The following is a 23,016-nucleotide window of genomic DNA, read 5'->3' as shown; positions in this document are numbered from 1 at the left end:
CACTGATGAGCCCTACCACCGTGGTGTCGTCGGCAAATTTAATGATGGCGTTGGAGCCATACTTAGGGATGCAGTCGTGGGTGAAGAGGGAGTAGAGGAGAGGGCTGAGCACACAGCCCTGTGGCACGCCGGTGTTCAGTGTTATAGTGGAGGAGGTGAGGTTGTTGACCCTAACAGACTGTGGTCTGTTGGTGAGGAAATCCAGTGTCCAGTTGCAGAGGGAGGTGGAGATGCCAAGCCCGCTGAGTTTGGTGATCAAGCTGGCGGGGATGACAGTGTTAAAGGCGGAGCTGAAAATCATGAACAGCAACCTGATGTAGGTTTATTGCTGTCCAGGTGGGTCAGGGCAGAGTGTAGGGGCCGCCGATATGGCGTCCTCTGTAGACCTGTTGGTCCGGTAGGCAAACTGGTGGGGGTCCAGTGTGGGGGGAGGCTGGCTTTGAGGTGAGCCAAGATCAGCCGCTCAAAGCACTTCGCGATGACGGGGGTGAGTGCCACTGGGCGGAAATCGTTGAGGCTCCCTGTGGCTGAACTGTTTTGGGCACTGGCACAATGGTTGATGTCTTGAGGCAAGTGGGGACAACACCCTGGGCCAGTGACAGGTTGAAATGTCAGTGAGGACCGGGGATAGTTGTCCAGCACATGCCCTGAGCACACGCCCGGGGATGCCATCGGGGGCCGGCAGCTTTGTGCTCATTCACCTTGCTCAGTGCATCTTGTACAGCAGAGGTGGGGAGGAGCTGAGGGGTTGTTCGTTCGGGGGTAGGCAGCTTTGATGGCTGGAGTTTTGTTTGTCCCCGGTCAAAACGAGCATAGAAGTGGTTTAGCTCGTCAGGAAGGGTGGTGTTGTCTGGGGGGGGGGGGGGGGGGGGTGTTAACTTTATGGTAATCGGCAATGGATTTGATTCCTTGCCACATGCGCTGGGGTCGGAGTGTTTTGGAAATGCTCCTCAATCCGCCGTTTGTGATTGAGTTTGGCATTCCTAATTCCCATTTTCAGATGGCCCTGGATGAGCTGTATCCCTCAGCGTTGCCAGATCTGAAAAGCGGCATCGCGAGCCTTCAGTAGGAGTCGGACCTCCCTGACTCATCCACGGCTTCTGGTTAGGGAAGGTCTTTATCTCTTTGTGGGTAGTGACGTTATCAGTGCAAGAATTTTATATAGTCCATAACTGTTGAGGTGTATGAGTTGATGTCCAGTTGGGAGTTAAAGGTGGCCTGGTGGGCGAACAGACTCCAGTCTGTTTACTGAAACTGTTCCTGTAAAACAGAGACAGCCCCCTCAGACCAAACCTTCACTGTCCTCACGGTAGGTTTCACACGTCTGATCAGAGGTGTGTATTTGGGGAGCAGGAACAGAGAGAGGTGGTCAGACTGGCCCAGGTGGGGGAGGGGGAGGGCTTTGTAGGCTTCAGTAATATTAGTGTATACTAAGTCCAGAATATTGTCTCCTCTGGGTTGGGCAGGAAACATGCTGATGGAACCGGGGAGTACAGTTTAAGGTTGGAGTGGTTAAAATCACCCGCAACAATAAAAGCCCCCTCTGATACAAATGTGGGCAGGTTGTGAGGGGGCAGCAAAGGGGTGTAGATCCGTTGAGTGAATGGATGAGCAGTAGTGCAGTGTAAGGTGAGAAGGTGGGATTATCCACTTTGGCAGGAAAGCAAAGCAAGAATTTCATTGTCCTATACAGGGACACATGACAATAAACTCACTTGAACTTGAACTACGAGAAAGCAAATGTATTATTTAAATGGTGTGAGACTACGAAATATGTTGCACAACAGGATAAGGGGGGTCCTCGAACACTAATGCTTGCTCCTCCTATTCCTTATTTCCTGATACAGGGAATATACCTTGAACCGTTGTCCCGTTAGATTGGCTGGTGGAAAGATCCATGAAGTTTGTAGATGGCCGCAGATTTATTTTTTGTCGTGTGATCTTTTACACTTATTTCCAGTTCGTTATATTGAATTCCACAAATGTTTTCATGTCATAGTACTATACAGCAAAGAACCTATAGCGGAGCAAGATAGACCACACCTGCTAAACGCAATGGGCTGACGTGTAGTACGCAACGGAGCGGAACGTGGGCCTTTTTTTCATCCATTTCCGTAACCGGACCCGACTCGCAGTGTAATCAACGTTGCGGGGGAACAGTTTGTGTTAATAAATTAAAATTCTGAAAATGAGGAGAAGAATTTAACCAAATAACTTTTATTTTTACGAGGATGTTTCCGTAACCAGCACCGTCTCCGCACTAGTATCCTACGGGATCTTTGGTGCGGAGACGGAAGCCGGTTACGGAAATGGGGCCGAAAATGACCCATGAATCTGCCCATGAACGTACTACGTCTTTTTCATCGAGTGGTCTATCTTGCTCGCTGTAGGATCTTTGTTATATAGTCCACCTTGTCCATGGAGACCAAGTTGGCAGACTGGGCTAGTCCCATTTGCCTGCATTTGTCCCATAGTCCTCTGAACCCTTCCTGTCCAGATACCCGTTCAAAATGTTTAGTGTATTTTTATTTGCCTTGATTAATTTGCTTATTTCAGAAGGCACTATAATTTTCCCCCTGTTTTAAAGCAATTTTACCGAAGCCAATTAACCTACAAACCTGCACGTCTTTGGAGTTAGGGAGGAAACCAGAGCACCCGGTGAAAACCCACGCAGGTCACGGGGAGAACGTACAAACTCCATACAGACAGTACCCGTAGTCAGGATTGAACCCGGGTCTCTGGCGCTGTGAGGCAGCAACTCTACCGCTGTGCCACCGTGCTGCTAAACTGGGTTCCTTGTGTCTCCCATCTTAGTTTGAATTGCCAGGGGACTATCTTTGCTGTAAGGCGTCATATAAATGATTAAAGTCGCAAAGTGGTGGAGTAAATCAGCATCCTTGGAGAACATGGATCGGTGACGTTTCCAGTCATGACCCTTCCTCATTATTAAACATTTTTTGTACATCTGCGGTTCCATATTTCCGCACTATAAATGGACCAACTTGGTTTGGGAGCATGGTTGTATCTACTGGCAGTGGATGTCTCCTGATGTAGTGATGTTTCACCAGTGTTAGTTCATTATAATCTCCACAGGTTTATCCAAAGAGGCCATCACAAACTGATTAGCATAGTTATTCAATTGTAATAATGCCATCTGCTCTGGATTAATTCAAAGTGGTTTTTACATCAAACAATGGCACACACGACTGTGCCTGAACCATGTAGGTGAGAGGATAGGAACGGTGGCACAGTGGTAGAGTTGCTGCCTCACGGTGCCTGAGACCCGGGTTCGATCCTGACCATGGGTCTACGATCCTGACTCTTGATTACTGTCTCCAGAGAAGGTTCACCAGGCTGATTCCTGGGATGTCAGGACTTTCATATGAAGAAAGACTGGATAGACTCGGCTTGTACTCGCTAGAATTTAGAAGATTGAGGGGGGATCTTATAGAAACTTACAAAATTCTTAAGGGGTTGGACAGGCTAGATGCAGGAAGATTATTCCCGATGTTGGGGAAGTCCAGAACAAGGGGTCACAGTTTAAAGGATAAGGGGGAAATCTTTTAGGACCGAGATGAGAAAAACATTTTTCACACAGAGAGTGGTGAATCTCTGGAATTCTCTGCCACAGAGGTAGTTGAGGCCACAGTTCATTGGCTATATTTAAGAGGGAATTAGATGTGGCCCTTGTGGCTAAAGGGATCAGGGGGTATGGAGAGAAGGCAGGTACATGATACTGAGTTGGATGATCAGCCATGATCATATCGAAGGGCCGAATGGCCTACTCCTGCACCTATTTTCTATGTCTGTACGGAATATGTACGTTCTCCCTGTGACCGCGGTTTTCTCCGGGTGCTCCAGTTTCCTCCCACACTCTAAAGATGGGCAGGTTTGTAGGTTAATCTCTTGGTAACATTGTCCGTAATGTGTGCAGGATAGTGTTAGTGTGCGTGGATCGCTGGTGGGCGCGGACTTGGTAGGCCGAAGTGCCTGTATCCGTATTGTATCTCTAAACTAAACTAAATTGAAACTAAGATCGCACGAACAGGCTGTATAGATAACATCGTCTGTATCCAAGGTGGTGCTTATCTCTTCGCCAAGGTTCATGAAGGAAGAAATCTACCGTACAAACTCAAACTGAAATGTTCTTTGCATAATACATTCACTGCCAACGCTGGCATAGCTGAAGTTTGGATCACTGCTTAGCTCGGGTTTATTTAGATTTATTTTATCTGTTTAAACTTTACAAAAATCCATTGCCAGATGATCTTACTATACAGAACACTGCCAAGTGGTCCAGCTGTAGGGAATTTGAAGGAGCCTGTCACCATCTTTTACAAATATGTTTCTGATTTGGAACACTATTTTGTTGATACCTTCGCTCAGTCGGCCTTGGCCAACCTGATCTCCCGGTTGCCAAACACTTCCCATTCCCACACTGACCTTTCTGTCCTGGGCCTCCTCCATTGTCTGAGTGAGGCCAGGCATCTCATATTTCGCTTGGGCACCTTACACCCCAGCGGTATGAACATTGACTTCTCTAACTTCAAGTAGCCCCTGGAATCCCCTCTCTCACCATCCCTCCCCCACCCTAACTCGTTATCATGTACCCCACAGCCAACAATGGACCATTGTGGGCTCCACCTTTCCGTGATTATAGTTGCTTATCTTCCGTTCATTATCATCTATATCCCTTTCCCCTGGCACTCAGTCTGAAGAAGGGTCTCGACCCGAAACATCACCTATTCCTTTTCTCCAGAGATGCTGCCTGACCCACTGAGTTACTCCAGCTTTTTAGTTTAGTTTAGCCCACCAAAACCGCACCGACCAGTGATCCCCGCACATTGACACCACACTAGGGACAATTTTACATTCATACCAAGCCAATTAACCTACAAACCTGTACGCCTTTGGAGTGTGGGAGGAAACCGGAGATCTCGGAGAAAACCCACGTGGTCACGGGGAGAACGTGCAAACTCCGTACAGACAGCACCCGTAGTCAGGATCGAACCCAGGCCACCGTGCCGCCCAACATTTGTTGCTGTCTTCGGATTAAACCAGCCTCCTGTCTCCTTGGAGTCAGTCTGTGAAGAAGGGTTTCGGCCCGAAACGCTGCCTATTTCCCTCGCTCCATAGATGCTGCCTCACCCGCTGAGTTTCTCCAGCATTTTTGTCTACCTTTGATTTTCCAGCATCTGCAGTTCTTTCTTAAACGCTCCTGTCTCAGTTGGCCCGCCCACACCTGAGTGAACAACACCCAGGGCTTTGTCTTACTTCTCATGGGACGGAATTATTCACCATCCAACTCTCGTTTCACGCTTTCATCATTTGGGGCTGAGAGGAAATCCATGCCCGGCCTGAAGGATTCGGATCAATGAATGAACAAAGCACAAGCTGAGGAGCACAAATAACTATGAAAGCAAAATACAAGTAAAATGCAAAAAAACGATCAATAAAGTAACAATACAAAATCAAAGGTAGACAAAAATGCTGGAGAAACTCAGCGGGACAGGCAGCATCTATGGAGCGAAGGAATAAGCGACGTTTCAGGTCGAGACTCTTCAACATTCTGAAGAATGTCTCGACCCGAAACGTCACCCATTCCTTCTCTCCATAGATGCTGCCTCACCCGCTGAGTTTCTCCAGCATTTTTGTCTACCTTCGATTGTTCCAGCATCTGCAGTTCTTTCTTAAACATACAAAATTGTAGATCTCTTGCCTCTCTGCATTGGCGGGGGGGGGGGGGGGGGATGGATGTTGGGTCATTCCCTGCTGACCTGAAATGTCAACTGTCTACACCCTCTGCAGATGCTGCCTGACCCGCTGAGTTACTCCAGCACTCTGTGTTTTGCTGAAGATTCCAGCGTCTTCAGTTCCTTGTGCCTCCATTGCAACGGGTTCTATTGTATCTGCTTTCTGAGGATGTGAATTTAATGTTTCATCCCGACCTTGCCCTCTGTTGCCGCTGTAATCCTGGTCTTGGCCGGGCCAGGACAGAGTGATTGGCCAGCTCCCTGTGGATCAAGAGCTGCTTCCTGGGTTTGTTTAATCCCGCGCTCCCAGCAAGCTGAGATTTGTCCTTGTGTTTACGTGTGGCATGGCATAGGTCACTGGGAAACTCCGATAGTTCTGGGTAGCTTTTATCTAGCTCCATTCAAGGTGAAGTAAAGAGTTAAAGCAGCATTCATTTTTTCGGAGCCTTGCTTGCTCCATTCAACACAAAACCACTCCATGCACAGAAATAACTCGTTGGAACTGTGACGAGCATTTTATGGCAGAGGTTATTTTTGGAACCTGCTCAGTATGACTGGTTCTCTCACATGGTTCCAAGACGTACGCACGTGTGTGTGTGTGTTTATATATTACAGTGAGCTGTTTGTGAGTGTGAGTCAGTGTGAGTGTGTGTATGTCCCCGTATCAAAGTGTGAAGAAGTGTCCCGGCTCAATATGTTGCCTCTCCATTCCCTCCAGAGACCAGTCCAACCCACTGAGTTACTCCAGCACTTTGTGTTTTTTTTGTGCATCTAATATTTCCATAGGTACATATATATATATATATTGCCGTGGTGTTTGCTCAAGCTGCATTAGTGCTCCTAGTATTGGTTTATTGATGATCCAGTGAGAAATGTAGCTTGCGTGCGATCCAGTCAGATCACATCACACACAAGCACAATCCAACCAGGCCAGGAGACAAATAGCAGAGAGCACAATATAGTGTTACAGCATGAAAGTGTCTCAACTGTGGAGTAAGTGCAGATTTAAAAAAGTTCAAGGGCTGTTATGGGGTAGGTTGGAGGACAGAGACTATTCCTGGACCTCCTGACATGACCGTTCACTAGTCTGTTTACAGAAGGGAAGAAGCTGTTCCTGTGTCTGGTCCTCGAGTCCTGACAACATCCTTGTAAATAGTCTGGGCCATCCTTCCTGTCTTAATGGCATCTCTGGTAAAGATGAGGCTCGTTGTTGTGTGATAATGTTCCAAATGCTGTATGAAGATGGTTTAATAATCCTGGCTGCAATCTCTTTGTCTCTGTGTAGATGGCCAGGTGACCCCTCTAGTGGAGCTGTCTGCCAAGCAGGTAGCCCTCCACATTCCCTTTGAGGTGGTGGAGAAGGTTTACCCTCCGGTTCCTGAGCAGCTGCAGCTACGCATCGCTTTCTGGAGTTTCCCTGAGAACGAGGAGGACATCAGGTAATAAACCTCAAACGCACCTCATCCCGTCAATGGCAAGCCAGTTGCTTCCGAGCCCAGATCTGGACCGGGTTTGATCCTGACTACGAGTGCTCTCTGTACGGAGTTTGCACGTTCTCCCCGTGACCTGCGTGGGTTTTCTCCAGGTGCTCCAGTTTCCTCCCACACTCTAAAGACGTACAGATTTGTATGTTAATTGGCTGCGGTAAAAATGGCAAGTTGTCCCTAGTGTGTGTGGGGTATTGAATTGAATACCTTTATTGTCATTCAGACCTTACGGTCGGAACGAAATTTCGTGCCTGCAGTCATACATACAATCATACAATAATAAACAACAATAAACACAAATTAACATCCACCACAGTGTATCCTCCAAACACCTCCTCACTGTGGTGGAGGCAAAAATCTTAGGGTTACTGTCTCTTCCCTCCTCTTCTCCCTCTGCGCTGAGGCGATTCCCCACCGGGCGATGGTAAGTCAGTCCCGTGGCTCACTGAACCCCACAAACGGGCCGGTTCAAACACCGCGGCCCGGGGTGGTCGAAGCTGCCGCCCTCCAGTCCAGCACACGCAGCCGCTAGCCCGCGGCTCAACCCCGGACTCAGGTCACCGCCGCCAGAACGCCGTCCCAGCCACCGGAGCACCGTTCCAGCCCCAAGCCGGATCGCCCTCGCGTGAGTGCCGCTCCTCCCTTGAGCTGGGCCACTACGACGGGAGCGCCGTTCCACCTCGGGCTGGGCCACTCCGACGGGAGCGTCACAGCCCCTCACGAGAGAGTCTCAGCCCCTCGTCAGGCCGCCCTCACGGGAGCGAGCCCAGTGCAAGTCCTGACAGGCTCTGCCTCCGGAGCCTCGAGGTCGCCAGCTCCGCAATTAGGCCACAGCGCAGACGGAGGCAGAGAAGGGGGATACGACAAAAAGTCGTATTCCCCCGGGGAGAGACAGCAAGCCCCGTTTCAACCCCCCCCCCCCCCCCCCCCCCCCCCCACAGCTTAAAAACCAAAGTGCTAGTGTAATGGAGATTGCTGGTTGGCACAGATTAGATGGGCTGAAGGGCCTGTTTCCATGCTGTATCTCTAAACTAAACCTCTGCTTGTTCCACTATCTCCAGCACATACGTGAAACAGCATTTGCCACTTCAGAGTCAAGAGAGTTTTATCGTCATGTGTCCCAGATAGAACAATGACATTCTTACTTACTGCAGCTCAACACAATATGTAAACATAGTACACTGTAATGTATAATGAACGAGAGAAAAATAAAGTTAAATGCGCGCGCGTGTGTGTGTGTGTATACACGCACATATATACATACACACATATACATACACACACATGTATATATATTTTTGTTACTATATAAGCTAACACTATCTTATATATATATATATATATATATATATATATATATATATATATATATAAAATAGTGTTAGCTTATATATAAACACACACACTCACTCTCGCACACTCACGCGAGCACACACTCACACTAATGTTAGCGTATATAGTGAAAATAATAGTGCATAAGAGCAATCCCAATGCTGCTGTCTATGTAGTACAGAGCTTATTTGGAGGTAGTATGTTTAACGTGTTGTATGTTTAACATGTTGTATGTTCATGTTTAACATGATGCATGTTGGGCCAGCCCAGCTGCCCAGTTTCAGCTCCAGGAGCCGGCAGTGAGCATCGGCTTTAATCTTGTTGGGGACCTCCAGTTGCCGCCTCTTGCACAAAACCATCTGGCAGCCTTCACGTCAGGCAGCATCTGTGGAGAACATGGATAGGTGACGTTTCACAGAGTGCTGGAGTAACTCAGCGGGTCAGGCAGCATCTGTGGAGAACATGGATAGGTGACGTTTCACAGAGTGCTGGAGTAACTCAGCGGGTCAGGCAGCATCTGTGGAGAACATGGATAGGTGACGTTTCACAGAGTGCTGGAGTAACTCAGCGGGTCAGGCAGCATCTGTGGAGAACATGGATAGGTGACGTTTCACAGAGTGCTGGAGTAACTCAGCGGGTCAGGCAGCATCTGTGGAGAACATGGATAGGTGACGTTTCACAGAGTGCTGGAGTAACTCAGCGGGTCAGGCAGCATCTGTGGGGAACATGGATAGGTGACGTTTCAGGGCTGGACCCGAACCAGCTTCTGCAGTTCCTTGTTTTCTAACCTTGACATGAATTACTTGTGACGTCCATAAGGCTGAGCAGATCAGATCGATGACTAATCCAATGGCTAAGTAGCTGGATGAGTGTAGTAGGAAGAGACTAGTGGGGAGATGAAGGGGTGTTCCACCTGTTCTGTGCTGTTTCCTGGGCAAATGTCCAGATCTAATGAGTTGTCGCACACTGCCAGCCTCCAACATTAGCCGAGTGGTTTAGACTGCAATGTCCTGTTGGAATATTGGCCCCTCACAGCTGGTGCTATTGATCCAGTTTGTGATCCCAGCTACAAAGACAGATGTGTACAGCAATTCGTTCTTCCCCCGCACAATCCAGTTCCTCCACCACCTCCAGTTTAAATTCCATTTGGAATATTTTGGAGCACCAAGAAACCAAGAACCAAGAATCCTCAGTCACTCCTTACCATGCCCAGTAGATGCACGGGGCAAGTCCTTGACACAGTGATGGGTGTCTACAAAACACTGCCAGGTGAAGGAGGCAGATACCATCGTGGAGTACAAGAGACTTATGGATATGCAGGGATATGGGGTGTGTGCAGGCATGGACATTGTGTGTTACTGCTCCAGAACAGAACATAGTGCAAAGACAAATAATATGCCTCCAAGTGCAGAGTGCAGTTAGGGCAATTTGTAGATCGGAGTTTAGATGGTGTTTGTGGTGTTCAATGGTTGTTGGGAAGAAGCTGTTCCTGAACCTGGACCTTACAGTTTTCAGGCTCCTGTACCTTCTTCCCAATGGCAGGAGTGAGATGAGAGCGTGGCCAGGGTGGTGTGGGTCTCTGATGATGCTGGCTACCCTACTTGAGCCAGAGTGTGTCCTGTAGATGCCTGCGATGGTGGGGAGGTCAGTACCTGTGTTGGGCCGGGCAGTGTCCACCACCTTGCATTGCGAGATGTTCTACTTCTAACATAATGAAGTGCTCTTATCTTGTCCTCAGGTTGTACTCGTGCCTGGCTAATGGCAGTGCTGACGAGTTCCAACGTGGGGACCAACTCTTCAGAGTGCGAGCAGTTAAAGACCCACTTCAGATAGGTAAGCTGCTGATTACAGACATCTTACTCCAGCCAAGAATGCCCTTTCCCTGCCTGCCTGCCGACCACGTAAAGAGTTAACTCCGGGCCGTTGATTTTGTGACTTCCCTTGAAATGTTTTTGGAGTTCAGGGAACAAAAGACAAGAGAGCTGGAGTAACTCAGCGGGTCAGGCAGCATCTATGGAGAACATGGATAGGTGATGTTTCACAGAGTGCTGGAGTAACTCAGCGGGTGCAGCAGCATCTATGGAGCTAAAGAAATAGGCAACGTTTCGGGCCGAAACCCGGAAGGGTTTCGACCCGAAACGTTGCCTATTTCTAGAAGGATTTCGGCCCGAAACGTTGCCTATTTCCTTCGCTCCATAGATGCTGCTGCACCATAACTCAGTGAGTCAGGCAGCATCTGTGGAGAACATGGATAGGTGACGTTTCACAGAGTGCTGGAGTAACTCAGCGGGTCAGGCAGCATCTGTGGAGAGCATGGATAGTTGACGTTTCACAGAGTGCTGGAGTAACTCAGCGGGTCAGGCAGCATCTGTGGAGAACATGGATAGGTGACGTTTCACAGAGTGCTGGAGTAACTCAGCGGGTCAGGCAGCATCTGTGGAGAGAGCTCAGTCTGAAGAAGCATCTTGACCCGAAACGTCACCCATCCCTTCTCTCCAGAGATGATGCCTGTCCCGCTGAGTTACTCCAGCATGTTGTGTCTATCCACAGCCTGCACCGTTTCTCTTCATACCATGAACATTTGGTTTTCAGCATCCACTTTATTTGCTGTGTGTCCATTACCCAACCATTGAGCAGTAACGTGGCCAACGTCTTGAAGTATTTATCCAAGTCTGATTAAGAGCTCATTCATTATAAATAGCAAGTGTCTTGCACTATTATTGATTGTAAGTCATAAGATATTTTATAACGAGAGTAGCATTACACTGATGAATGCATAATGCATGTGTGTGGTGCTGTAGCTGCTTGACCTTTGGGCCCGACTGTGGATTATCTATGTTTACTCTCTTGTTGCCCTCTCCCAGCTGACAATGATCTATTCAACATGTTCCTTGATCTACATTCCCTTTGCAATGTTTTCACACCTTACACTTCCTTATCACCTTTCATCACCTTATCTCCCTCTCCCCTGACATCAGTCTAAAGAAAGAGAGTTACCCAGAGAGTTGTGAGTCTGTGGAATTCTCTGCCTCAGAGGGCGGTGGAGGCAGGTTCTCTGGATACTTTCAAGAGAGAGCTAGATAGGGCTCTTAAAGATAGCGGAGTCAGGGGATATGGGGAGAAGGCAGGAACGGGGTACTGAATGTGGATGATCAACCATGATCACAGTGAATGACGGTGCTGGCTCGAAGGGCCGAATGGCCTAGTCCTGCCCCTATTGTCTATTGTCTATTAAAAGGTCTCAACCCGAAACGTCGCCCATTCCTTCTCTCCAGAGCTGCTGCCTGTCCTGCTGAGTTTCTCCAGCATTTTGTGTCTATGGTCAGGCCGTATGTTGATTCGGAAGTTTGCCATCCTTGGTGAATCTGACTTTTTTTTTAAAAGAGCTCAGAGATACAGGCCCTTCGAGTCTGTGCCAACCAGCGATCACCTAACCTAGACACTAGGGACAATTTACAATTGTTACAGATTCTGTAGGTCATTGGAATGTGGGAGGAAACCGGAGCGCCCGGAGAAAACCCACGCAGGTCACAGGGAGAACGTACAAACTCCATACAGGCTGCACCTGTAGTCGGGATCAAACCTGGGTCTCTGGCGCTGTGAGGCAGCAGCTCTACCCGCTGTGCCACCGTGCCGGGCGAACTTGCGGGCAGGGTGACATCTCCCTCGGTTGGTGGGAGTCACGTGCGGGACGTCGGTCTTATCCTGCTCCACATGGAACTCATTACTCAACACAATGGTATTCCACTCCTGCAGCTGCCCACTGAAAGGCTAGCAAGGCACAAGCATCTTTCATCGCTGGTCTAACTGTACATTGTTGAGGTGCAGTGGGGGATGTCATTCGGAGAGTGCCCTGAGGAGATATGCAGCTCCATCTCACCGCTGCACATTGTTGCATGGAGAGGGCAGCCTGCAGGAATGTACTCTCACTGACTTGTGGGAAGAGGCAGCAACAGTGTGAAGTCAAGATGTAAATAGAACACAAAACAGTCTATAACTGATTTACACCAGCTCACAGCTAACAACGGCCTGTTTACTTTATCATCATCACGCCTGCATATCTTTCATTCATTTGTTCTATATCTCTCTGCATCACCATCTATATCTCTCGTTTCTCTTTCATTTCACTCTGTATCCTCACCACTGCCTTTACCCTCTTCTTTGCTTATCTTACAGCCTTATGTATTCAATTAATCTCTGGCCTTTGTCCATCCATCTCTCCATCAAAGCCCCCGCCCCCCCATTCACCTCTCACTAGCCAGGCTTTGTCATCCCCTTCTCTCCACCGGCTTTCTCCCCCCCCCCCACTACAAACAATCAGAAGAAGGGTCCTGACCTGAAACGTCACCTATCCATGTTCTCCACAGAGATGCTGCCTGACCCGCTGAGTTACTCCAGCACTCTGTGAAACGTCACCTATCCACGTTCTCCGCAGATGCTGCCTGACCCGCTGAGATACTCCAGCACTCTGTGAAACGTCACCTATCCATGTTCTCCGCAGATGCTGCCTGACCCACTGAGTTACTCCAGCACTTTGTGCTTTTTTTTTTGTAAGCCGACAGCTGCGGTTCTTTGTGACTGTCATATTTCCCTTGTCCTTTTTTTAAAATTGGGGTCTTCCATTGATGCAGCCTTGGGTCTTGTTTCTGTTTTTGGACGCAGTGGTCTTTGGAAGCAGATATGATGATGATGAATAGTTTATTTTTGATCCTACATTAAAAATAAACCAACTTTACAATCTGTCCGTGTGAATATGAACCAACACTGTCTCCATTTCACACAACGTTCACATAATCAATGACCGATAAAGGAATATGCTGAAGACACAAAGCTTATGTTTGCCCATCCTATACAATCCATAGGATAACCCAGAATATCAGCATTACAAAGGGAAAAATAAAATTTGACTGTGATCCTTACTTATTTTAAATTGTAATCATTTTACATTCTAATCCTTAATTATTTTACATTTTGAGGCTTTTTGTGAAACTCAGAGAGCTACATTTCAACTCATCACTAAAGCACGTTCCATAATTTGACTCCCAAAACTGAGACACATCTATATTTTACATTGGATCTCACTTTACATGTTTCAAAAATACACAACCCTCTTAAATGATAATGTCCTTCTCTTAATTAAAAATTTGTTTTTGAATACTAACAGGAAGGCTTTTATTCCTAACTTGGAAAAGTATTTCTAATGTCTTTACATGCACAATATCCAAAAATGTTAAGGTGCCAGACTTTATGAATAATGGATTTGTATATGAGTTGTGCCTTCTTATCTACAGCTCAATAGACTTTCACCATCAAGGGTCTGGAATGAGTTTTGAGTCACAGTGCTGTAAATGACTTTTTATCCGGGTTGGCTGTGTTGGATTTTAATGCTTTCTTCCACAGCTGAGTCACGCTGAGCTCTGCTCTAAATGGAAGCCTTATCTTTGAAGTACTCCAGATAATTTCCCAGAGAATTCTTCTGGTTTCGTTCCAGCCAGATTGCAAACATAAGATGCTTCAAATGTATTTAAAATAAACAAGGGCTGGGTGCCTGGAACGCGCTGCCAGGGGTGGTGGTGGAGGCAGATATGAGAGTGGAGTTTACAAGGCTTGTAGATAGGCACACGGATATACAGTGAATGGAGGGATACGGATGGAGGGAGGCAGGCAGAGGAGATTAGTTTAGTTTAGAAGGTAGACAAAAATGCTGGAGAAACTCAGCGGGTGTGGTAGCATCTATGGAGCGAAGGAAATAGGCAACGTTTTGGGATGAAACTCTTCTTCAGACTGAGAGTCAGGGGAGAGGGAGACACAGAGATATGGAAGGGTGAGGTGTGAAAATGACAGATCAAGGCAATATTCTGTGCCTCTATGAAGCCACGAATTTTGTGAGCCTTTTTACTGTCCTCTTCAACTGATGCTGCAACCTCCAGGTACTAGTGTGAATACCTGCAAGGATTCTCTCCTCATGTATATTCATTTTTGTTCATTTTTTTTTTTTAAAAAACCTTTTTCTATGGAACTTATTATTATTTAAATTATGTGAAGCGCTTTGGGGTCAATGCAAATTGTCCTAAAATGCGCTATATAAATAAAGTTTATTATTATTATTATTATTATATATCAATTCATTCAATACAGAGATTCCTTGTCAGCTGCCCCTTTGGTCTGCCAAGGCAGGCCAGCTTCTCATGAATTATATGCATTGGAAGAGCTGCCGAGGCCAACTCCAGCATCTTGTGATATAGACCCAGTATCAATATGTGGCACAAAGTTGCTAGTTGTGTTGCTAAATCTGTAATGAAATGCCGGGATGATCAGATGATAATTAATGACTCATTTGGTAAACGTTCTCAAAGTTACCTTTCTTTTTGGTTTGGAGAAACAGCACGGAAACAGGCCCTTCGGCCCACCAAGTCCGCACTGACCAGCGATCCCCACACACTAACCCTCTGTGTGCAAACGTTGTCCCTAAAGTCTGGTGAAAGATAGCCCGAGGGTCTCCAATGAGGTAGATAGTAGCTCAGGACTATTGGGTAGCTGGATAGTTGGCGGAAGGAGATGTGGGGAAATTCTTTCAGTCAGAGGGGGACGAAGCTGCGGAATTCTTCGCCGCAGAAGACTGTAGAGGCCACAAGTCAGTGGATATTTTTAAGACGGGGATAGATAGATTCTTGATTAGTGCGGGTGTCAGAGGTTATGGGGAGAAGGCACAAGAATGGGGTGACGAGGGAGAGATTGGTCAGCCATGACTGAATGGCGGAGTAGACTGATGGGCCGAATGGCCTAATTCTACTCCTATTCCTTTTTCCGGGTGATCTGTTGAGTTTGTCCAGCAGCTTGTTGTTTGCTGAAGTAACTGATCAAACAGAGACACACACACACAGTGCTGGAGTAGGTCAGGATGCTTTAGTAGTCAATGCTGCAAGCTCTAGATGTTAATGGGGCCACCACTAATGTATCTTCTTCTCTTGCCCCCTCTGCTGCCTGGATCAGGATTCCACCTGAGTGCCACTGTGGTTCCACTGCAGACGGCTCAGGCCAAAGGGGCCTTCAACGTGGCCGTGATGTTTGACCGTTGCAGGATAACATCATGCAGTTGTACGTGTGGGGCGGGGGCTAAGTGGTGTGCTCACGTGGTGGCTCTCTGTCTTTTCCGCATACACAACGTGAGTATTGTCCATGCACCAGCCTGCACAACATCTCCAACTTATCTCTTCAGCTCCTGATTAAACCATAACCTCTGGATTATGTTGTAGGCATCTGCCGTTTGTCTTCGGGCTCCAGTGTCTGAGTCGCTATCCCGGTTACAGAGGGACCAGCTCCAGAAGTTTGCTCAGTACCTGATCAGTGAGTTACCTCAACAGGTAGGCACTTGTAGCCTTCAGTTCCACACACTGTTCCGCTGTTATATTCAGATCTAAATCGGTGGTTCGTAAAGCAAAATGTACAACATAGAAACATAGAAAATAGGCGCAGGAGGAGGCCATTCGGCCCTTCGAGCCAGCACCGCCATTCATTGTGATCATGGCTGATCATCCCCTATCAATAACCCGTGCCTGCCTTCTCCCCATATCCCTTGACTCCACTAGCCCCTAGAGCTCTATCTAACTCTCTCTTAAAACCATCCAGTGACTTGGCCTCCACTGCCCTCTGTGGCAGGGAATTCCATAAATTCACAACTCTCTGGGTGAAAAAGTTTTTTCTCACCTCAGTCTTAAATGACTTCCCCTTTATTCTAAGACTGTGGCCCCTGGTTCTGGACTCGCCCAACATTGGGAACATTTTTCCTGCATCTAGCTTGTCCAGTCCTTTTATAATTTTATATGTTACTATAAGATATCCCCTCATCCTTCTAAACTCCAGTGAATATAAGCCTAGTCTTTGTAGACGAAAATGCTGGAGAAACACAGCGGGTCAGGCAGCATCTATGGAGCGAAGGAATAGGTGACGTTTTGGGTCGAGACCCTTCTTCAATCCTCTTTGTGGTTGAATTGAGATAATGTCAGATTAACTAATGTTAAAAAAAGTGTGGAGGAACAGGGGGATTCTGGAGGGGACACTCACAGATCCCTGAGAGTAGCCAGACAAATGTTTAGAGCCCTACACATACACAGGCCCATCGGCCCATCGAGTGAGTTGACCATCAAACATCGGGACAGGCAACATCTCTGGAGAACATGGATAGGTGACGTTTCGGGTCGGGACCATTCTTCTGACTGATCATTCTGAACAGCGGTAACACTAATCCCATTCCCTTTCCACACAATTCCATCAACCCCCTCCTCCCTCCCCAGCTTCGACCCCCACCTACAAACAAGGAGTAATTGACCTGTTGACCCGCATGTCTTTGGGACAATGGACAAAAGCAACGGGGAGAAAGTTCAATCTCCACACAGTCCGTACAGGATTGACCCTGGATCACTGGAGCTGTTGGACAGCAGATCAAATTATCAGGATGCATTACAGCACAGTTTGGGAACAGCTCCATCCAAGTCCGCAAGAAATCGCAGAGAATTGTGGACGCAGCCCAGACCATCACACAGACCAACCTCCTTTCCGTTGAAGGTACACAAAAATGCTGGAGAAACTCAGCGGGTGCAGCAGCATCTATGGAGCGAAGGAGATAGGCAACGTTTCGGCATGAAACGTTTCCTATTTCCTTCGCTACATAGATGCTGCTGCACCCGCTGAGTTTCTCCAGCATTTTTGTGTACCTTCGATTTTCCAGCATCTGCAGTTCCTTCTTAAACTCCTTTCCGTTGACTCCATCTACACTTCACGCTGCCTTGGCAAGGCCAGCAGCATCGTCAAGGACCAGTCTCACCCCGGCCACTTCCTCTTCTCCCCTCTCCCATCAGGCAAGAGGTACAGAAGTGTGAAAACACACACCTCCAGATTCAGGGGCAGTTTCTTCCCAGCTGTTATCAGGCAACTGAACCATCCTATCACCAACTAGTGAGTGGCCCTGACCTCCCATCTACCTCACTGGAGACCTTTGAACGATCTTAAATAGGACTTTATCTTCTACCAAATAATATTCCCTTTAACCTGTATCTGTACACTGGGACAGCTTGATTGTAATCATGTATATTATATTTGTTGACTGATTAGCATGCAACAAAACCTTGGTACACGTGACAATAATCTAAACGAAAAAAAATAGAATTCCACCACTAGTTGCTCGGGTGTGATGGCCAATATTGGCTGGGGTTTGGAATATAAAGTCAAGGAAGTGTTGCTGGGTGTGTATAAAATGCTGCTTGGGCCAAAGGTCCTGTGTATGGATCTGCTTCCAGGCTGCAGAGAGGGGATGGTGCAGGAAGGAACTGCAGATGCTGGCTTAAACCAAAGATAGACACAAAAAGCTGGAGTAACTCAGCGGGACGGGCAGCATCTATGGAGAGAAGGAGTCTCTGGAGATGCTGCCTGTCCCGCTGAGTTACGCCAGCTCTCCATCTACAGAGAGGATGAGTTGGCACTGGAGGAGAGTACGCGGCAGGGGAATTTTACGAGGAGACTGAAGATGCTGGAGTTGAGACTGAAGAAGCAAAGAGATTTAATTGAGTACAAAATGATGAACTTAATTAGACAGGTTGAGCAAGGGATGGGCTTTGTTCCCAGGCAAGCATTGGTAATCACAAGTCATCCATTTGAACTAATTGGTAGAACGTTGGCAAGGGAGTTGAGGGAAAATTAAGTGGGAATGTCAAAAACTAGAGAGCACAGTTTTTTGGTGAGAATAAAGTCTTTATTCCACAGAGGCTGGGACCACACTGCCAGGGGTGGTGGTGGAGGCTGGGACCACACTGCCAGGGGTGGAGGCTGGGACCACACTGCCAGGGGTGGTGGTGGAGGCTGGGACCACACTGCCTGGGGTGGTGGTGGAGGCTGGGACCACACTGCCTGGGGTGATGGTGGAGGCTGGGACCACACTGCCAGGGGTGGAGGCTGGGACCACACTGCCTGGGGTGGTGGTGGAGACTGGGACCACACTGCCTGGGGTGGTGGTGGAGGCTGGGACCACACTGCCAGGGGTGGAGGCTGGGACCACACTGCCTGGGGTGGTGGTGGAGACTGGGACCACACTGCCTGGGGTGGTGGTGGAGGCTGGGACCACACTGCCAGGGGTGGTGGTGGAGACTGGGACCACACTGCCTGGGGTGGTGGTGGAGGCTGGGACCACACTGCCAGGGGTGGTGGTGGAGGCTGGGGCCACAGTGCCTGGGGTGGTGGTGGTGGAGGCTGGGACCACAGTGCCTGGGGTGGTGGTGGAGGCTGGGACCACACTGCCAGGGGGTGGTGGTGGTGGCGGCTTGGTCAGTAGTGTTTTACAGACTTTTAGACAGGCACATGGATTTGCAGGGAATGGAATAATTTGGATTACATTCAGGTAGAATAGAATAATTGATCTTGGCATCAAGTTTAGCACAGATGTTGTGGGCTGAAGGGCCTGTTCCTGTGCTGTACAGGAATTCTGTTCTAAAACGTCACCAAAGATTGCAAGGGTTTTGCAGCCCACTGCCCGGCAGGAGGGCGAACCTCTCTTGTTTTAAAGCTACAAGAGTGAACGTGGATGAGAGCTGCAGAAGCTGGCACCCTGAGCGGGACAGAATCTGTCTGACCTAGGATTGCCAACTGTCCCGTATTAGCCGGGAAATCCCATATTTTGGGCTAAATTGGTTTGTCCCGTACGGGACTGCCCTTGCCCCGTATTTGACCGCTACTACTCGGGTCGAGGGGACTGTCGGGTCGGAGCGCCGCGTCCGGCTCTGACTCACCCGTCCCGATGTAGTGCAGCCCATGGAGTGCAGCAGCAGCACCTCGCCCGTAGCCCCGTCGGTTGGTCTGCAGCCCGTGGAGTGCAGCAGCAGCAGCAGCAGCAGCATCTCGCCCGTAGCCCCGTCAGTCGGTCAACATCCCGGCCAGCTGTCTGACCTTCAGACCTTCGCTTACCGCCGACACCACCACCACCACCCCTCCTTCTCACGACCTTACAGTTCATCAATGGAGGGAAGGTTGCAGCCAATAACCTTCTCTGCTGATCGGACGATTCGCTGCAGCCTCCAGGTGTCGTGCTTGGTGGCTGAGCCAAACCAGACCATGATGGGGAAGGTGAGGGCAGACTCTACAATGGCCGTGTAGAATTGGACCATCATTGCCTGTGGCAGATTGTTATAGTGAAGCAAATTGACTTTAAAATGTCACACACCTTGTCTGAGTTGCAGGGCAGCAACCTAGAGCATTTAGTTTCATTCTCTGTGTGTTTATCTTTCTCTTCCACTCCCCTTTCTCTCTGCAGATCCTCCCCACAGCCCAGCGTCTCCTGGATGAGCTGTTGTCATCACAGTCTACGGCAATCAACACTGTCTGCGGAGCTCCAGGTAACTCGCCTCTGCTCCTGGCCTTTGTCGAGTAGACTGATGTGCTCAGATGTACAGCGGGGAAACAGGCCCTTCGTCCCACCAAAGATAGACACAAAAAGCAGGACAGGCAGCATCTCTGGAGAGAAGGAATGGGCGACGTTTCGGGTCGAGACCCTTCTTCAGACTGAAACGTCACCCATTCCTTCTCTCCAGAGATGCTGCTTGTCCCGCTGAGTTACTCCAGCTTTTTGTGTCTATCCGGTTTAAACCAGCATCTGCAGTTCCTTCCTGCACCTTCGTCCCACCAGGTCTGCACCAACCAGCGACAACACTGCCCTTCACTCCAGGGACAATTTACTATTTTACCAAAGCCAGTTAACCTACAACCCTGCACGTGTTTGGAGTGTGGGAGGAAAGCCTAGCACCCCCCCCGGAGAAAACCCACGCAGGTCACGGGGAGAGCGTACAAACTCTGTACAGACAGCTCCCGTAGTCGGGATTGAACCCGGGTCCCTGGCGCTGTGAGGCAGCAACTCTACCGCTGTGCCACAGCCTGCCCGCTTGCGTGCTGCACTAACAACGCCGTATTCTGCTCCATTGACACACAAACGTCTAATTCATCGACTATAATGATGTTAGTGCAAGATGACCTGGATATTGAGGCAGTCCATGCCAACTCTGGGATGAGCAAACAAGTTCCTTTGATCTTCAGCCCCAGGTAACATCCTGGTGAATCTCCTCTGCCCCACTACAACTTCATGTCATCCTTCCTACAGCTGAGTGACCAGAACCCGGCAGGGTGGTGCAGCGGTAGAGTTGCTGCCTTACAGCGCTTGCAGCGCTGGAGACCCGGGTTCGATCCCGACTACGGGCGCTGTCTGTACGGAGTTTGTACGTTTTCTTCGTGACCGCGTGGGATTTCTTCCCAATGACGTTTTAATTTTGTTGGTAAATTGGCTTAGTTTAAGTGTAAATTGTCCCCAGCGTGTGTAGGGTAGTATTGGTGTGTGGCGATCGCTGGTTAGTATGGACCCGGTGGGCCGAAGGGCCTGTTTCTGTGCCGTATCTCTGAACTAAACTGCAAATGGTATTCCAAGTTGGGCCAATTAGGGCAGGGTGCACAACTGAAGATTAGTAGACCCCCAGGAGGCCAATAGTCACGACTTGTACCGACTTGTTTATCATTGCTGCCTTGTCGCTGACTCAGCATTGCATCACTGGTTGAGGTTTACTGAAACCTTGGTAACCAACACAGAATGAGATCATGCAGGAGTGGGGAATGGTGTAATTAGAATCACATTTAGGCAAGGCTAGACTAATGCCCCTGTCCCACTTAGGAAACCTGAACGGAAACCTCTGGAGACTTTGCGCCCCACCTAAGGCTTCCGTGCGGTTCCCGGAGGTTTTTGTCAGTCTCCCTACCTGCTTCCACTACCTGCAACCACCTGCAACCTCCGGGAACCTCACGGAATCCTTGGGTGGGGCGCAAAATCTCCAGAGGTCTCCGGTCAGGTATCCTAAGTGGGACAGGGGCATTAATGCCCACGTGCCCTTCATTAGCTCTTCAGCTGGGGAAGAAAAGCAATTTATTCTTCCAGAGGTGTATAAAGTTATGAGGGGGAATAGATGCGATGATTGCAGTTATTCCCCAATGGAAGGGGAATGAAGAATGAGAGGATGTAGGTTTAAGGTGAGAGGGGAAAGATTTAATAAGATTTGTGGGGCGAGGTGGTGGCTGTATGGAACGTGCAGCTAGAGGAGGTAGTTGAGGCTGGTACTGTAATAATTAATATACATTTGGACAGGTACAACAATAGGACAGGATTAGAGGGATATGGGCCAAAAGTGGGACTAGTGTAAACTGGGCATCTTGGCCAGCATGGACGAGTTGGGCCGAAGGGCCTGTTTTCTTGCCGTATGACTTCTCGACCCGAAAACAACTATTCACATTGAGTGAAGTATTTTTGGAAGGTTTGCTCTTTCTGTTTGTGTGGCTAACGGAATCAAGGGATATCGGGAGAAAGCAGGAACGGGGCACTGATTTTGAATGATCAGCCATGATCATATTGAATGGCGGTGCTGGCTAGAAGGGTCGAATGGCCTACTCCTGCACCTATTGTCTATGTTTAAGACCTTATTCCTGTTCTATATGGTTCATTGTTCTAAGTCGGCATACACTGCTAAAACCGTATAGAGCATTCATTTGTTGAAGGAAAGAACTGGTTTAAATCGAAGATAGACACAAAATGCTGGAGTAACTCAGCGGGACAGGCAGCATCTCTGGAGAGAAGTTTGTAGTGTGGGGTATTGGGTCTGATGTGATAAATCAGGGCATTCGCACACCTATGGTCTTGGTGAAATTGGGGATGGATAATTCATGGCAATGACTACATTGTAAAAATGAGCAAATAAAAAAGGAAATATTGATTGGATGTGTTATCATTGATCAAATGTTTAGTGGACGAGTCGTGTGGTTCTTTGTTTAGATCTGGGTTGCTGTTGTGCAGTGGATGTTGAGATGGGAGATTTTCTCTGGTGCCCGAGTACTAGCCGATGACTGATTCTCTGTACTGTAATCTCTGGTGTTGTGGAAGAAGGCAGCAGGGGAGGGAACATGGTCTCGCTCTGCTGCCAGCCTCCAGCCTTGCCCTGTAGGAGACCTTAATCTCTTTGTGCATTGCTTCATTGGTGTTGGCAGACCCAACTGCAGGACCATCTGCCTCAGACCAGAGCACCTGGTACCTTGATGAATCCACCCTCAGTGACAACATCAAGAAAACCCTTCACAAGTTCTGCGGGCCATCTCCTGTCGTCTTCAGGTAACCATACTCCTTCTCCCCTCCATAACACTCCTCTCCTTCCCCAACCCCCCCCCCCCCCCCTCCCCCCCATCCCTAACACTTCCCTCCCCTCCCCCCCTCTCTCCCCCTTGCCCTCAACTCCCCCACTTCCTCCCCAACCCCCCCCTCCCTAACATAGATTCATAGAAACATAGAAACATAGAAAATAGGTGCAGGAGTAGGCCATTCGGCCCTTCGAGCCTGCACTGCCATACAATATGATCATGGCTGATCATCCAAC

The 23,016-nt window shown here is 48.6% G+C and overlaps 1 protein-coding gene across 1 annotated transcript in view; it reads left to right on the top strand.

Annotated features, from left to right (window-relative positions):
* Positions 1-7,038: 7,038 nt before the first annotated feature.
* The window catches only part of LOC116970441 (zinc finger SWIM domain-containing protein 8-like), a gene marked incomplete at its 5' end in the record, with an annotated part of 38,388 nt that continues 22,410 nt past the window's right edge, over positions 7,039-23,016 (top strand). The window contains 6 exons of the mRNA XM_033017085.1: positions 7,039-7,192; positions 10,311-10,405; positions 15,566-15,738; positions 15,829-15,936; positions 19,872-19,953; positions 22,634-22,754. Coding sequence (XP_032872976.1) covers positions 7,039-7,192; positions 10,311-10,405; positions 15,566-15,738; positions 15,829-15,936; positions 19,872-19,953; positions 22,634-22,754 — 733 coding nt within the window. The remainder of the gene's footprint in view (positions 7,193-10,310; positions 10,406-15,565; positions 15,739-15,828; positions 15,937-19,871; positions 19,954-22,633; positions 22,755-23,016) is intronic.

Source organism: Amblyraja radiata, unplaced genomic scaffold (genome assembly GCF_010909765.2).
Source record: "Amblyraja radiata isolate CabotCenter1 unplaced genomic scaffold, sAmbRad1.1.pri scaffold_884_ctg1, whole genome shotgun sequence".
NCBI classification, from domain to species: domain Eukaryota; kingdom Metazoa; phylum Chordata; class Chondrichthyes; order Rajiformes; family Rajidae; genus Amblyraja; species Amblyraja radiata.
Note: the sequence above shows the minus strand (reverse complement) of the source record. Positions and strands in the feature narration are given on the sequence as shown.